General features: G+C 51.7%; 6 protein-coding genes across 6 annotated transcripts; 2 read left to right on the top strand and 4 right to left on the bottom strand.

Annotated features, from left to right (window-relative positions):
* Window positions 1-431: 431 nt before the first annotated feature.
* Window positions 432-1,003, top strand: GUITHDRAFT_140501 (hypothetical protein; the record flags this gene model as incomplete). The annotated part of the gene is made up of 2 exons (XM_005830380.1): window positions 432-476; window positions 635-1,003. The coding sequence occupies 2 exons, from the start codon at window positions 432-434 to the stop codon at window positions 1,001-1,003; spliced, it is 414 nt and encodes a 137-aa protein (XP_005830437.1).
* A 1,076-nt stretch (window positions 1,004-2,079) lies between these two features.
* Window positions 2,080-3,165, bottom strand: GUITHDRAFT_110582 (hypothetical protein; the record flags this gene model as incomplete). Its single annotated transcript, XM_005830381.1, has 1 exon — window positions 2,080-3,165. The coding sequence occupies one exon, from the start codon at window positions 3,163-3,165 to the stop codon at window positions 2,080-2,082; it is 1,086 nt and encodes a 361-aa protein (XP_005830438.1).
* Window positions 3,166-4,536: 1,371 nt separating this feature from the next.
* On the top strand, window positions 4,537-4,994 carry GUITHDRAFT_153267 (hypothetical protein). Its single transcript, XM_005830382.1, has 2 exons — window positions 4,537-4,628; window positions 4,686-4,994. The coding sequence occupies exons 1-2, from the start codon at window positions 4,566-4,568 to the stop codon at window positions 4,878-4,880; spliced, it is 258 nt and encodes an 85-aa protein (XP_005830439.1). The 5' UTR covers window positions 4,537-4,565; the 3' UTR covers window positions 4,881-4,994.
* Window positions 4,995-5,785: 791 nt separating this feature from the next.
* On the bottom strand, window positions 5,786-6,173 carry GUITHDRAFT_153268 (hypothetical protein). The gene is made up of 2 exons (XM_005830383.1): window positions 6,082-6,173; window positions 5,786-6,024 (listed from the first exon to the last, which is right to left on the bottom strand). The coding sequence occupies exons 1-2, from the start codon at window positions 6,142-6,144 to the stop codon at window positions 5,830-5,832; spliced, it is 258 nt and encodes an 85-aa protein (XP_005830440.1). The 5' UTR covers window positions 6,145-6,173; the 3' UTR covers window positions 5,786-5,829.
* A 1,621-nt stretch (window positions 6,174-7,794) lies between these two features.
* On the bottom strand, window positions 7,795-10,103 carry GUITHDRAFT_163852 (hypothetical protein; the record flags this gene model as incomplete). Its single annotated transcript, XM_005830384.1, has 15 exons — window positions 9,926-10,103; window positions 9,812-9,879; window positions 9,709-9,765; window positions 9,576-9,659; window positions 9,463-9,528; window positions 9,382-9,417; window positions 9,270-9,332; window positions 9,119-9,209; window positions 8,994-9,074; window positions 8,666-8,907; window positions 8,556-8,615; window positions 8,439-8,504; window positions 8,238-8,395; window positions 8,073-8,151; window positions 7,795-7,860 (listed from the first exon to the last, which is right to left on the bottom strand). The coding sequence occupies exons 1-15, from the start codon at window positions 10,038-10,040 to the stop codon at window positions 7,795-7,797; spliced, it is 1,332 nt and encodes a 443-aa protein (XP_005830441.1). The 5' UTR covers window positions 10,041-10,103.
* Window positions 10,104-10,642: 539 nt separating this feature from the next.
* GUITHDRAFT_140506 (hypothetical protein) lies at window positions 10,643-14,968 on the bottom strand (the record flags this gene model as incomplete). The annotated part of the gene is made up of 18 exons (XM_005830385.1): window positions 10,643-11,401; window positions 11,481-11,593; window positions 11,637-11,799; window positions 11,867-11,945; window positions 11,990-12,102; window positions 12,155-12,346; window positions 12,532-12,606; window positions 12,700-12,733; window positions 12,821-12,888; window positions 13,097-13,208; window positions 13,258-13,341; window positions 13,410-13,472; window positions 13,526-13,648; window positions 13,689-13,745; window positions 13,836-13,916; window positions 13,944-13,987; window positions 14,252-14,313; window positions 14,365-14,968. The coding sequence occupies 18 exons, from the start codon at window positions 14,966-14,968 to the stop codon at window positions 10,643-10,645; spliced, it is 2,826 nt and encodes a 941-aa protein (XP_005830442.1).
* Between the last annotated feature and the right edge of the window lie 508 nt (window positions 14,969-15,476).

Here is a 15,476-nt window from a genome sequence, read left to right on the forward strand (position 1 = left end):
TTTCATTTACTTTCATTTCCAAGTGCAGATGCATCTTAGTTAAAAATTCTCAACATTCTCAAAATCCTTCAATTCGGCATTGATCTCAGCTTGACATCTATCATGTTGTCCGCACATACATCACAGTAGCAAGCCCTCCCTCAAGCCTCATGTCAGCATCGATGCATCGCAGTATTAGTTAGACAAGGAAAAAACCTACTAGGCTAGTCAAACTTATTCAAGTTGCCGCAGCGACCCCGAGCCGGGCCCCGGTCGTCGGCGGCCCAGGTGACCGACCGTACTCACAGAGTCATGCAGGACATATTGCTCACGTTGCCTTCGTCATCCTGACGGTTTGAGTAAAGGGCCTGACGGTTGTTCTCACCTCTGTGACTACTGGCCTCTGATCCACAATCCATGAAGCTGCTCAGACCTCTCTGGCAGATATCCTCATGCCTGACCCATTCAGAGATGGCGTCATCGCAAACATCATCACGGTCCCGCAGATCCTCGCAGATATGTCTTGCTCAGGCTCGTAAGGTCGAGGGTGTCTACGTGGACCCGAGGCTGCGCCAGCCAGGCAACCTCGTCGTGACCGCCGCCAACCATGGCGTTACCTGGACATGCTGGATAGCTGGATGTGCTTTGCGGACAGGACAGGCTGGCAGTACTTGCCACGGTGCTGGCGTTCGATCTGAAGCTGTACAGACACATCACCCACGCCCATCCGAACAAGACGTCGTGCCCTGTCTTCGACAGCAAGGTGGAGCTGTCAAGACCGAGTAATTTCCAGTCTTCAGTCTTCAACATTGTATCTTGTCTGAAGATCAAGGCAGTAGCCAACCTTCTCCATCACGGGTACTCGGTGTTATTCCTCGACGTGGACGTGCGATGGAAGCAAGACATCTGGAAGATCGTCAGGTCGTCGCCGTGCGACTACACGTTTCAGATCAACCGGCATGAATACCAAGGCGTCCCCTTCACGTACAGCGGGAGCGATGAAGGGAACACGGGGGTGTACTAAGAGAGTGACAGACGAGGCGCGGGAGGCGCTTGGTGTGCTTCTTGTGCATGCCAACTATCTGGTGGGGAAGAGGTCGAAGGTTGAGAACCTGCAGAGCGGATTGGGTACTGGGACTGTCCGCCTGCACAGAAGCAGCATGAATGACGTAGATGTTTTTACAGCAATTCGAAACAAATTCGCATCATGTTTATGTGAGAGAGCGTTCGTTTCATTCGGTCTTCAAAATGAAGAGATGAGCGAGGGTAACTGAACTTGAAATTCACGGGTGTGATTGATTTTTCTCCGGGTTGCGATGATTGCTTCAACTCTTTTGTTGTAGTGATTCATTCCATTGCAAGTCAGAACGCCTTTGAGGCGATGATACCTGTCAAGATTTCTGCATCGTCAGGGTCAACGACACCGGGTAATTAGATTAGCATCAAGTTGCTCTGACTTCACCTAAGGATTGAAAAAACAAAGTTGATTAGCGATTCACTATCATCTATTGAATCGCTATGTTGATGTTTCAGGTCGTGCTAAGCTCGTTTCCTCCTCCTCCTTTCATTCTTATTTGTCGTGTTTGTGGTCATTGTCTTCACCAGCTTCTGCTCCGTCGTCTTCACAGTCATCATCACCATCATATGTCTTATTAACGTCGTTCGACGTCGTCCTCATTGTCATTTTCAGAGGTAATGCTTCAGTTCAACTTCGGTTTCATCCCCCGCGATGTCGTAATTGTCATCATCAAGTCGTCCTGGTGTTCAACTGCCTCGGCTTCATCATGGCATTCCTGTCTGTCTCACCCAAACCTTCCTCACTACTTCTTTGAAAACTATTTGTTTATCGATTCCATCCTCCATTTCTTCCCCCCCCGCCCTCCCCCCCCCCCACCCCACTCCGGGTTGTATCAGCCATAGTTTCTGTCTTCGTCAATCTGACTTCGCATGCCAATGGAGTTTCTCAAAATTTCGCAGGCTTCAACAACTCCCATATGAGGCAAAGCAAATCAAGCAGCTTCATCTCTGCGTGAGATTGCAATGACCGTGTTGAAATCTCAATGTGCATACAGCACAATCAAGACCCGCAAAACATCTACGTCATTCATGCTGCTTCTGTGCAGGCGGACAGTCCCAGTACCCGATCCTCTGCAGGTTCTCAACCTTCGGCCTCTTCCCCACCAGATAGTTGGCATGCACAAGAAGCACACCAAGCGCCTCCCGCGCCTCGTCTGTCACTCTCAGCGCCCAGCCCGAGGCTATCTGGTAGGGGTCAAACGGGCAGAAGCTGAGCTTGTCTGCCGGCAGCTTCGTCTGCCACGCTGGATGCGCTGACGACCCGTTCACTGCCTCGTGGAAGAAAACCGCCCGCTGACTCAAGAACCGTGATCGCAGCTCGTTCCAAAACAACGTCTGATCGTCAAGCTCCAGCGGCGACAGACAAGACCCGTTGGCTACTTGCTGGAACAGGTCTCTCACCGCCCTCGTCGGCTTCGCGTAGTACACCCCCGTGTTCCCTTCATCGCTCCCGCTGTACGTGAAGGGGACGCCTTGGTATTCATGCCGGTTGATCTGAAACGTGTAGTCGCACGGCGACGACCTGACGATCTTCCAGATGTCTTGCTTCCATCGCACGTCCACGTCGAGGAATAACACCGAGTACCCGTGATGGAGAAGGTTGGCTACTGCCTTGATCTTCAGACAAGATACAATGTTGAAGACTGAAGACTGGAAATTACTCGGTCTTGACAGCTCCACCTTGCTGTCGAAGACAGGGCACGACGTCTTGTTCGGATGGGCGTGGGTGATGTGTCTGTACAGCTTCAGATCGAACGCCAGCACCAAGTACTGCCAGCCTGTCCTGTCCGCAAAGCACATCCAGCTATCCAGCATGTCCAGGTAACCATGGTTGGCGGCGGTCACGACGAGGTTGCCTGGCTGGCGCAGCCTCGGGTCCACATAGACACCCTCGACCTTACGAGCCTGAGCAAGACATATCTGCGAGGATCTGCGGGACATGTTTGCGATGACGCCATCTCTGAATGGGTCAGGCATGAGGATGTCTAACCAGGAGACCTGACCGATAGAAGAAAAGATGACGGCTACAAGTTGCATCAAGATGATGAAGGCAACGATAGCCCATCGAAGTCTCCTTGTGGAAAACCTGGCAGGACATGGTATCGACATGGTGGGCGTTGTCTAGTGGAGGCCGCTAACGCTGTCGCATCCTGCGCTCGTACCTGTCGAGCATCGCCCGACAAAAATTTACTCTTCAGAAATGAGTGAAATCAGCAAGCACGAGGACCGGTCGGGCCCGGCACCCGGAAACCGACAACCGGCGCCGACTGAAAGTCAAGACTGTTTGCTAGGTTTTCATGGAGGCCTACCACCAAGCCTACCACCCCCGTATCCCCAGGGGCTGATTCTCGAAATCGCTTCTTTTCAGCCGAGATGCACTTCCTTACAACTATATTAACTACAACCCACCGTTGCGAAATTGTCCTACGGGGTCTTGGGTGGGGTGGGGTCCACGAAAAGTCAAATCAAACGAATAGGGCGGGTAGATCTTTTACTTCAAACCCCCGACACTTGACCCTAGTACCCCACCCTTCCATCAACCCACCCCTCTGAGCCCAATGAAACACCGGCCACCTACACCACCTACGTCTTTACAACCGCCATTGGGAAACCCTACCCTATCTCCCCATAGCAAACCCATCCCAATATACCCCACCCACTGACCTCTCGGATGTCCCCATTCCGTCCTCCTGGAGGAGGTGGGGATTAATGAGCTCAGGGGTCCTTTCGACGTTCACCCATGGGGTAGTAGATCCAGCCCTCCCCCCTCCCGACACCAAAACCCCCACGGCTGATCCAAGCCCTCCCACGCTCCCCCCTCCCACGCTCCTCCTGCCCGCTCCTTCTTGCCTCCTGCGACTTGTCCTTCCTCCTACACCTAGCTCTTCTCTCCTCCCACCCAAGCCCCATACCTCCCTCTCGTTCTTCCCTTTCGACTCTCCGCGCCCTGCTTGGTGCACATTCGTAGCTGCTGCCCCCCCACACCCTCGGCACAGCGTCGTCGCCCCGGCCTTTGATCTTGTCGGCTCCTTGCTTGGCGCCTTGCTACCCTCATCTTCCCATCCCCTCATCCCTCTACAGCCACGACTCGTCTTTCTCCCTCCCGCCTCTTTCCGGAATCTCGTTCCCCCCAGGCAACAACCCCAAGCTACTCCCCCCGTGCTGTCGACCAAGACGCCATGTGCCGCTGCCATCTCTCAGAGACTAGCCCAGAGCCCGTGCTGCCCTCCCATCCCATCAAGGGAGGGCTCACCACTCCTCACTGGCATCAGTGCATGGAGCTCAGAAACAAGAGTCGCTACTTCGGCCCCGTCCGCAGGACCCCCTCGAGTTGCCGGTATCACGCCTGCAAGCGGGGCAAGGCGGTACACACGCGGCGACAGCAAGATGATACCAGCGGCCCAGACAGCCGTCGCTCCCCCGCGCAAGTCCAGGACACCGATGCGCTCCAGGACCTCTCCACCGAAGACGAGAGACTGGACCATGACAGCCCTCTGACGTTCTTCTACATGGAGGGAGACGAGGCGTTCTCGGACAGGCTGGAGGCGCCGTACTCGCTGGACCTGATCAAGGTAAGCGGCGCGTAGGAGGGCGTGCGAGCGAGGAGGCTGACGGCAGGGCTTGCACAGGACCTTGACAATGAGCACGCGCTCGACCGTTCCAAGTCGTTGGACTCGCCACTGTACCCGTTGTACTGGGTGGAAGCGGGGCTAGAGAGGCTGGCGAGGATCGAGAAGGAGTCAGCAGGGATGCAGAGCGAGGTCAGAATCATGCGTGGAGGGGGGAGAGGGGTGGCTGACGGGTTGTTTGTGTGCAGGAGATAGAGAAGGGCTGGGACGAGTGGATTGAAGCTCTGAATATGGAGTAGTGGATACATAACTTGTTATTTGTATCTCGAATATCTGGTCTCTGTTTGTAAATACACTTTTGAATAAGACATTCGCTGTACCACTTGGAAAGCTTTTTTTGTTTGAAAGCTTTTTCTACATTTTCCTTTCAATGTTGCGCCTTGAAAATAAAATGCGATTATCAGACCATTCGCTCGTTGTTCAAGCGTATTAACTTCATTTTAGCATGTTGGGTACAAGACTTGTGTACTGCCCATCCTCATTGTAGGCTCTTGCTGAACAGGAACACAATGTATCAGGAATGGTGCACAAAGCAAATGTGAATTCAATGATGAAAGATATAGAAGACTCATCTTACTGGATCCACCATCACACCATTCTTTCGGCATCTGCCGCATTCTTCCCTGGCGCTGCCATCTTTGATGCGCCTGGGAGCATCAAGTGCTGACATTCGTGTGGTGCAAACCGAAATTCAACTAATATAGTTTTAACATCAGCAATTCCGTACTGGATACTGTATGTAAGTAAATATTTAAAACGTCTTTGTATGATGTAACGTGTGATCCTGATCACAACGAAACATGAGCGGCCTTGACTCTTGGTGGCGACCGTCTTGCACAATACTGAGGGCTTCACGAGCTCTCATAGCGAGTCCAGGATTTCTCTCTAACAGACAGGTTAAAGCCGCCAGATGAATGATAGACCAACTTGGCGACTCTTCACAGGATGAACGATCAGATTCTTTCAGCTGAGCACTAATCAACAAGACCCATTCAATGAAGAAGAAGAAATGAAGAAGCATTGATGAGTCGTATTATTTACATAACACCAGAGGGCGTTTGAACTGAAAGTCTAACAAAGATCCAAGATAAACGCTTTGCCTACTCCACATTCAGAGCTTCAATCCACTCGTCCCAGCCCTTCTCTATCTCCTGCACACAAACAACCCGTCAGCCACCCCTCTCCCCCCTCCACGCATGATTCTGACCTCGCTCTGCATCCCTGCTGACTCCTTCTCGATCCTCGCCAGCCTCTCTAGCCCCGCTTCCACCCAGTACAACGGGTACAGTGGCGAGTCCAACGACTTGGAACGGTCGAGCGCGTGCTCATTGTCAAGGTCCTGTGCAAGCCCTGCCGTCAGCCTCCTCGCTCGCACGCCCTCCTACGCGCCGCTTACCTTGATCAGGTCCAGCGAGTACGGCGCCTCCAGCCTGTCCGAGAACGCCTCGTCTCCCTCCATGTAGAAGAACGTCAGAGGGCTGTCATGGTCCAGTCTCTCGTCTTCGGTGGAGAGGTCCTGGAGCGCATCGGTGTCCTGGACTTGCGCGGGGGAGCGACGGCTGTCTGGGCCGCTGGTATCATCTTGCTGTCGCCGCGTGTGTACCGCCTTGCCCCGCTTGCAGGCATGATACCGGCAACTCGAGGGGGTCCTGCGGACGGGGCCGAAGTAGCGACTCTTGTTTCTGAGCTCCATGCACTGATGCCAGTGAGGAGTGGTGAGCCCTCCCTTGATGGGATGGGAGGGCAGCACGGGCTCTGGGCTAGTCTCTGAGAGATGGCAGCGGCACATGGCGTCTTGGTCGACAGCACGGGGGGAGTAGCTTGGGGTTGTTGCCTGGGGGGAACGAGATTCCGGAAAGAGGCGGGAGGGAGAAAGACGAGTCGTGGCTGTAGAGGGATGAGGGGATGGGAAGATGAGGGTAGCAAGGCACCAAGCAAGGAGCCGATAAGATCAAAGGCCGGGGCGACGACGCTGTGCCGAGGGTGTGGGGGGGCAGCAGCTACGAATGTGCACCAAGAAGGGCGCGGAGAGTCGAAAGGGAAGAACGAGAGGGTGGTATGGGGCTTGGGTGGGAAGAGAGAAGAGCTATGTGTAGGAGGAAGGACAAGTCGCAGGAGGCAAGAAGGAGCGGGCAGGAGGAGCGTGGGAGGGGGGAGCGTGGGAGGGCTTGGATCAGCCGTGGGGGTTTTGGTGTCGGGAGGGGGAAAGGGAAGGGAGGGGTTATTCTTGTGGTAGGGGTAGGTACCATAATTGGGTTCCATGTGTACAGAGTTTGCTTTGTTGTCCAGGGGGTACTTTCACAGGGTGGTTTGCAATATTAAGGTAGGTAGGGGTCCTGTCCTAATCACCTGGACGCAGTAGCGAGAGGCATGGAAGGGTGGAGATGATCTTTGGACCTAGCACTTGGGGTGGGTACCACCTTGCTATGCAGTTTTTCTATTTTCTGGGTGGGTGATTTGGGGTGAAAAGAGGGTAGGGTATGCTCTGCATCGTTTTGGTAAGCTTGTCATAAGGGGGAGGGGGTAGGCATAATGTGGGTAGGGGTACATGGTGGCCAGGGGGTCGTAAAGGCTGGCAGGAGACGAAAGAAGCTTTTTTCGGAAATCTGATTCCACCCCTTCTTTTATCATCCATAGGAGGGGTGTCTGAATACCAAGAAGTGCCTCAGAAATGGGTAGACTGATCTCTAATATCTCAGCTATGACTTCTGTGCTGTCTTCTATTCAACTCTGAGGCAGCTTTCCAAAGGTTGTTCTGAGGCGATGTTGGTGGGGTGGAGATCAACATGCTCTTGTAAAATCCGACGGCTATCATCTGTTCTCCGATGCCGCGCGGATTAGCAGGATCATGAAAGATAACTCATGCAACATAACAGACATGTTCAAAGTACATGAGATCTGCCCTTGCTAGACAAAGCTTACATAATGTATAAACCATGCACATTTCCAATATCATTTGTTCGCAGAGTAAACATATGTTTCCCGACATAAGTCGGGAAACATTTGTTTTACAAGTGATTTCCCCAGATCATTGACCATAAACAAGTAGTTCAGCTATATAACAAGTTCTTTCCACATCTCTAAAACCCTTCTCCTCTCCGCCACTGCATCAGTCTAAATCTCCGTACAACAAGAAATGTTGAGGATGCCCCTTCCATTCCGGCGGAGGCCTCTCCTGCAAGCACATAAGATCAGATCAGAAGAAACCGATCATGTCCTGCAAAATATAATCCTCAGCGCCCCACGGTGACATCCTTCTCCCTCCTCCTTGCCCATTTTCTTGCCAAACATCACAGAACAGGCACATGCATTCTTCCCCGTTCCATAAGTTCTGGAAAGGCTTTGCCAGAACAATGGTCCTCAGCATGCCTCGGGCACATAACCAACCTTAGGAATGCTGTAATCTTCGCTCGCTGGGAGGAGCTGTGCCATCGTGGCTTTGGCTTTCTTAGAGAGTTTCTTTGGCCTGATTAGCATTGTCGGTCAACGTTGCGAGTTTGAGAACACAACATCCTACGCGTTCGGATCGAATAGAGAGCAGGTGACAAATACCTGAGGAGTCCTGTGCCCATCGTCAGGAGCAGAGAAGACTTACATGCAGCAAGACGAGAGCACTTAGAGAGGTAGTATGAGGTGTCGATGTTGAACCAGCGAGAGATTTGCCCTTCATGATACTCTTCGTCCACTTCCCCCGCCGGATGGCGAACTCTCTGTTGAAACTGTCAGGCTTGCCTTATCAGCGTCTGGGTCTACTGGAAAGAATTGGATGAATGATTTGAAAGGAACTTTGAACTTTCCGATCAACCTGTTCGTCTCAACCTGTATTGCATTCGCGTAAAGACAACGAAATTGCGTGAGGGTGTCTTATACCGAGTTGTCCTGATCCAGTATGTTTTGCGGAGTGTCTTTCAATAACAAAAACTCAAACACCTGTACAATTGTGAGAAGTGATGTAGAAGATCCACAATTCATGATATTACATGATCCAACATCAGTTCACTTTCAGATTGCATGAAGTAGAATTTGAACGTCTCTTGCCATGACGGGTGTTTCTTATTGTTGCAAACACAAGTGGAGAAGGCCTGCTCGGGCTCCTCAGCATCATAGATGACAACAAACAGAGAATCTGCCTGGAAAGTTGGTTCGGATCCACGAAGAAGGTTCACCTGCACATAAGAACTAACATATCTGCCGCTGTTTTCTGAGCTCTCTTGTGTGTGACCTACCATCCCAATCAGATCAGCTCTTGGATACATCCCATCTTTCAGCTCAGCAGAAAGACTGAGAGGATGAGCAAGACAAACGTACTTTGTAATGGAAAATGTCTCCCTCCGTGAATGGTGACACTCAGGATAGCTTGTTTCTGATTTTCTGGCCTCATCGATAGCCCTGCAAGGCATGTCATGATCTAAAATCTTGGGGCTCATCCACACCTGACAAGTCTATATTCTCTTTGCTGAACCTTCTGAAATCCTTCGGGGTTACATGTATTTGTCTGGCTACATCTTGAGCTCGTCTTGATGCCTGCACTCAAAATATCATTACGATGTCATCTTCATTCAATTGAGAGAAGTTGGATCTTACTCTCATCGCACGTTTTGCTTCCTTCTGAGCCTCGGTAGCTAAGTTGCCAGCTCTGATCGAGTCCTGATGCCAAGCTAATCAACGATCTAAAACTTCGAAGCTTGATCTCTACCGTGTTGTGCTCACATGAGATGAAGGTCTCAACAACCTACATTATCTTAAGTCTGCCTTTCTTTCCAAGAGAATTTCTAACTTCTTCGGTCTTTTCTTGCTCCTTGAAAGAATCCGCCACCGCTGTCACCACGTCGTTTGAGAAGTCCTTGTATGGATGTTCAGAACGGACAACAAGTTTTAAGCTGCGTATACTCGTGCCGTGTTGGCCAGATTGTCAAAACCCGACTTCACCAAGCTGGTTGTTTCTGCCAAGAATTTGTTCTGCAAAAGTTTTGACTACGAAACGTCATCAGGATACGCTTTCCATCAGTAGGGATATTTGGACCAGCTTGTCCTTTTTTGTAGCAAGCAGCTTTGCTCTCTCAAGTCTTGCATCCATCAACTTGGTCGAGCAGTTAGCAACAGCAGCAGCCATGCTCGTCCCTCACCTGGTCTATACTTTCTCTCCTCGCATTGTTGTGTCGGTCCATACCAAACGCTTGGAATGAATTGCGATCTGCGCATCTTCGTCAACCTCCATGGACCCTCCCGCCCACTCTCACTCCATCTTGCGTCACTCCCCCTGTCCTGAATGGACGCAACCGCCAGGACTGGAGCGAATGGGCTGTCACTGATGGTCCCTCCTCCTCGAAATGTTCCCGAGAATTTTCCCTCCATCGTGAAGGGGTCTGATGAAGAGACGAGTTACGTATATGTTCTTGGAAATTTCTAGCTCATAGAGCTTCTTCCATGATCATTGATTGCCAGGATGTTTAAGCGGAGAAAAGAATCTAGAAATCCCAAGATGTCAGCACTGATGTGCAATTCTGCCTGCACCTGTCTGCTAGTTGCTAGCTCAAACAACCTCATTCTTCTGCGAGACGACTGGGCCAGAAGACATGTTTCATCACAATCGTGCACAAAGAGACAGGAAGACTGAGAAGCAGGAAGCAACAAACACATCTCAGCAACCAGCACAATTCAGACACTCTGAGTGAGGTCGACTGCAGGACAAACAACTTTGGAAACTGAAGAAAGAACACGAAGAGACAGGACAGAGATGATGCATACATCTCGATGCCTCTTATCAACAACTGTTCTTCTCCTCTCCTTCGCACTTGCCTGCCTTTTCGCTCTCCTGCTGTCCACAACAAGTCCAGGCCAGAGGAGGGCCAGCCTGTTGATAGACGAGTCCGCCTCATCCACAAAGATAGGAAAGACAATTAGGCAGAAAGGGAAATTATACTGACATATAGAGAGATAAACTTTTATTTAGAGTTTCAGTGGCCGTTGAGGTCCTCCATCTTGATAGCCTCGTCTTCATCTGACGTAGCCGAGTCGTCAACTGCCTCCTCCTCCTCCTCCTCCTCCCCTGCCCTCCCGCTCACTCGCTCCTCCTCCCCTCCCCTCACTTTCCTCCTCCCGCTCATTCGCTCCTCTTCCTCGCTCTCCTCGTCAGATGACCCTTGACTTTCTTCGTATCCCCTGCTGCCTCCTCTCCCTGACGCTCTCGACTCGCCCTGGCTCCTGTGAAGGGGACGCGAGCTCGTTCCGCTCTTCGTTGCAAGCATCCTCGAGCCCTCCATCCGGCTGGAGCTCAGCAGCATGGCACGAGCAACGCCGCTGGCCGTCTTGTTCACGAGCGACTTGGTGTGCTTGCTGAGAGTCGCCTGCTGCTGCCAGCAGTCGAAGAGGACGGAGGCGAGCCAGCGGGTCAGACAGGAGCCATCGGCCACTGGCAACCAGGCGCGGACAAGGATCGTGCCATTGCCATCGGCAAGAAGAGACCTGGGAGGTCGTCTGTGCACGACTGACGCGATCCTGCTCGAAACGACCTTGAGATGTCTCGAGGACGAAACGAACGAAGCCAGACAACCCCAGCTGGACCGGAGCAGACTCTTTGCCGTCCTGGTCTTGACCTGTACAAAAAGGCGATGGCGAGCTGATCCGGCTCGAGCACAGGCAGCCCAGCAGGCAAAGGAGATTCCTTGCTCCCTCCTGGAGGCGAATGAGCTTGACTTGAGGATATCCGTGCGCTTCTGCAATAAAATGAGTCATGTTGCCCCCCCGCAGCCTCGTCCTCCTTCCTCCCCGGCCTATTCTCTTTGATGTGCTTACTTTGGCTGCCCAGCTCAAACCCGATATCCAACAAGAGAAGGCTTGTAGCAGCAAGATGTGTTGACGGTTTTTGTGGACCTTTTCAATGTTGTTTCTGACATGCTTTTGTCGGCCTGAAAGATACATCAGGGCAGAAAGAAAGCAATCAGCAGTCACGTCGAATCAGCTGCCACGCCTCAAAGATCTCGCCGGCGCTGACAAGCTTCGTTTTTGTCATCCAGGTGTCAAGAGCCCTCACGACCTTGCGATGGTTCATGTGCTGGTCCCTCCACGCCTCCCACGCGCAAGCCGCAAAGAGCATCGCCATGCGCGTGTATGCCTGCGCAGGCACAGGTGAGAGAGAGGAGGGAGGAGGGAGGAGGGAGGAGGGAGGCAAGCAGACGAACCCTGCGCACTATCTGACGATTTCTCCTCATGGCGGTCGCAGTATCGAGCCATCGAGAGAAGGATGTAGAGAGGAGGGAGCTTTGAGCAGCGTCAGCGAGGGGCACACAACGACTGGCGATGACCTCGACAGCTTGACGCTTATCCTCGTTGCACTGATACGAAGTCTGCGAGTCTCTACGACCATGCAGCAAAACGAGATCCAGCTTTTCGTCTTCCTCTTCAACTCTTGATCAATCTGCAATCAGAGTAAGCAGAGAGAAGAGCGGAATAGAATGGACACTGCTTACTATGATTCTGCGATGAACAACTTTGACACTCCACTCCAAGAAGAATTTCCGTATCTGTGTCTGCTGGACTTGATGCAGGATTTTGAGGGCCTCAGTGTTTGTTTCAATGCTCTCACGCCAGATCATCAGATGGAATCTTGTTCGTAAAGATCTTGTCCTAGAGATAACTTCAACAGGAACTTCGCAGGGTATCTGGAGAGAATCTCACGAGAGAAGTAGTTTGATGTAACATCTCCTCGTCCTCATATTGTTCTTCATGCCGAAGAACCAATCCATCAGCTTCGTTTTCAGAACTCCTCGCTTTATCTTCTCTTGCATTGAGAAACACTTCCTGGAATGAAGGCTTTAAAAGAGCGAATTTCAAAGTGTAATCGAACCTTCTCTTCAATTCCTGGTTCCTCACAAAATTTCTCCATTCTCCCCATGCTGTACCAAGTGCTGCGCTTGCTTTCCTTTGCTACTTGTCAGATTCACTATGCCAAACAAGCTTTTGCTGTACTCTAAGTGTCTTTGTGCAAGGTCTTGATAGCAATTCCGCTTCTTACTGACAATCCCCTTCCAATGATTGAAAGAAACGTACTGACAAGACAGGTCAGAGGAACGACGAATCATTGAAGGCTTCTCACGATCAAACGTTTCAATAACGCTCCTAAATTTGTCCGTGACCTTTCAGAGAAAACAGTGACATCACTGCAGAAATTCGTTACAAGCGTCATCCTTGTACAGTGAGGAACCTGATAGCGTCAAAGAAAGTCTTCAAGCATCTCCTCCGGATGACCAGGCTGTCTCTGACGTGTCATACTTATAGCACACAGCTGAGAGACGACTGGCCTGATCTTGAGCATCTTTTGTCTTCTTCGATCACATTCCGCCGCCCAATCGGACCATCGCACCCACTGGCTCGCTCTTCAAACAACAAGGAATCCCTCTCTTTCTTCTGACCAGCTTGCGAAGGCGTTGGCTGGCCTTCATTTCGTCCTTGCAGAACACTGCCCGAGAGATTCTATCTCTTGCCTTGCAGCTAGTACAGAACTCATTCCATCTCTCCCACTTCCTGCAGCCTCAGGTCAAGAATTCTCGTGATCTACTTTCAAGGAGAAAACCTTCGGAGACGGTACAGCGAGAACTTTAGCAGAGCAGTGCTCTCAAAGTTTGCCCATGTCCTTCGATCATGATGACTAGTGAGCCTGCCACATTTCAAACTCATCCATGGAAGGTTGAAACTGATTCTCCTTTCTCCAAATCGTTATCTTACCATCTCATCAAGAAAGTAACCAGGGAACGTCTGTCACATCGAGTCCTTACAAGCATTTCAAACCTGCACAACAAGAAGATTTTGAGATAAGACGAGCCATCAGCCAAACAATCAACCTTCTCATCTTCTTCCTCGTCCTGACATTTTCAGCAAGCTGTCCGAAGGAAACAGATAAGCGATCGAGGCGATCTTTTGACTGGAAGAAGTTTCCCAGCAATATCATTGCTCTTTCTTTCAACCTGCAAGATACTGAGACAAAAAAGTATGTATCGTCCTTACGTTCTTTCTTTGCTGTAGACTGCTATTTCCTTCCACAAGACAAAATTTTGCCGAACCCTACCAAGATTGCTTCGCATCGCATTCACAGACCTTTAATCAAATAGACGTCAAACTTTCCGATTTTTCGGCCGATCAGCTTGAAAATACATCTTGTATCGACAAACCCGCATGGAAGTTGCGAACTCTTTCATCCTGAGAAGACAGTTTGCTCGTATGTTGTTCTTTGACCTGGTCCATGTTGTCATTTTACAGCACCTCGACCATCGCACGCCATCACCTTCTGTACAACAAAGCACAACCTGCAACGCACCAAATGCGCCAGACGGGAGCAACTGCATCCTAGACGAGCACCGTGAGAGCACGGCAGGCATGAAGACGAGGAAGCGAGCGAGGGAGAGGGCGGGACACGTGAAGGAGCGCAGGAACGGCATGGTAGGAGGAGGAGGAGCAGCACAGAGCAAGCACGACGAACCTCAAACTTGCACTCCTTAGAGATCGAGAGTTTTCTAAGTGCAGCTGGGATGCAGCCGCGCAGGACCCTCGTGAGAAGTCAGGAACTTAACCTGCTCAGCAGCTGGCAATACCTCCAGCTCGAGATCCTCCACCGCCAGCACTGGAAGGTTTGCTGCAAGTAGGATCGGCGATGGACGAGGGACAACCAGGCAAGTCTCTCCACCTTGGGCATGCAGCACCACCAGCTTGTCAGTACCCCTCCATCTCCCTCCATGTACCCTCACCGCATCCTTTCTGACGTGCAGAAACTGAGCTAACGTCATCGTCGGACGCTGGCAGGGACCCGCCCAGAGGTTCCCGTCCTTGACCTTCCTCAGCGTCGCCTTCCTCCATGTCCCCATTGCTGTCATCGTTGCGCTCGCCTTCGCTACTTCCCTCAGGTTGGCCCAGGCCAGACGCAGCCATGCGCGAAGCGCTCTTGACATCAAGGTCTTGCGAGCATGAGCTGTTGCAGCTCGCACAAGGGACGGAGGCAGGAGGGTGGGAGCATAGATGGTGGAGATGGAGCCCTGCAGCAGAGAGTCGTCTGTATCCTCTCTCGCCTCAGGCTCTGACAGAACCAGCGAGCGGCTGTGTAGGAGAGCCTGGGCTCTGCTGATGGTGTCGCTTTGGTAGCTGTCGTCGACCAAGAGGGTCTTGATGACGTCCTGGACGCGAGACTTGGACATTCGCTCTGTTGGTTCAACTCCTCTGTCCGGTGATCCGCGTCTTTGCTTATCTGTTGAGGACTCGGGAAGCCTCCTCGGCCGATCGAGGAGTCTCGACATGGGAGGATCTTGAGAGTCCAAGGATGATGTTGTGTCTTATAGCAACTGGAGAGATTGACGATGATGTCGACGAGTCAACAACAACTGCTCTTCATCGCATCGCATCTTCGCTGGCTTCATCTACTTTCCTTCCATCTTTCACCGCCCCTCCTTCGCCACGCCATTGAGTGGGTCAAATATTTGAAACCTGTACCCCTGCTCGAAGTACCCCTACCCCCCAAATGACGCCTCTTAGTGAATTTGTTCCGCTTACACCCTGTCAATTTCCTTCTAAAGTACCCCTACGAAGCAGTCCCTGATGATAGGACCGACATTCTCCCCACAGTACCCCCTTTTACGGGCGGTTCTCAACGGATAGGCTTCGACGCGCGGGAATATGCGAGCCAGAGAACAAGGGACGAGGTAGATGAAGATGAAGAAGGGGAAGAGGAGAGGAGGAGGAGGAGGAGGAGGAGGAGGAGGAGGAGGAGGAGGAGGAGGAGGAGGAGGAGGAGGAGGAGGAGGAGGA

The sequence above is a fragment of the Guillardia theta genome (assembly GCF_000315625.1).
Source record: "Guillardia theta CCMP2712 unplaced genomic scaffold GUITHscaffold_46, whole genome shotgun sequence".
NCBI classification, from domain to species: Eukaryota; class Cryptophyceae; order Pyrenomonadales; family Geminigeraceae; genus Guillardia; species Guillardia theta.

Excerpts from the sequence above, each read along its gene's own strand:
- GUITHDRAFT_153268 (XM_005830383.1), bottom strand. The coding sequence starts at position 6,144 with ATGGAGGGAGACGAGGCGTTCTCGGACAGGCTGGAGGCGCCGTACTCG. Across the intron at positions 6,025-6,081 it reads ACTCGCTGGACCTGATCAAG|GACCTTGACAATGAGCACGC; the intron begins GTAAGCGGCGCG and ends GGGCTTGCACAG.
- GUITHDRAFT_153267 (XM_005830382.1), top strand. The coding sequence starts at position 4,566 with ATGGAGGGAGACGAGGCGTTCTCGGACAGGCTGGAGGCGCCGTACTCG. Across the intron at positions 4,629-4,685 it reads ACTCGCTGGACCTGATCAAG|GACCTTGACAATGAGCACGC; the intron begins GTAAGCGGCGCG and ends GGGCTTGCACAG.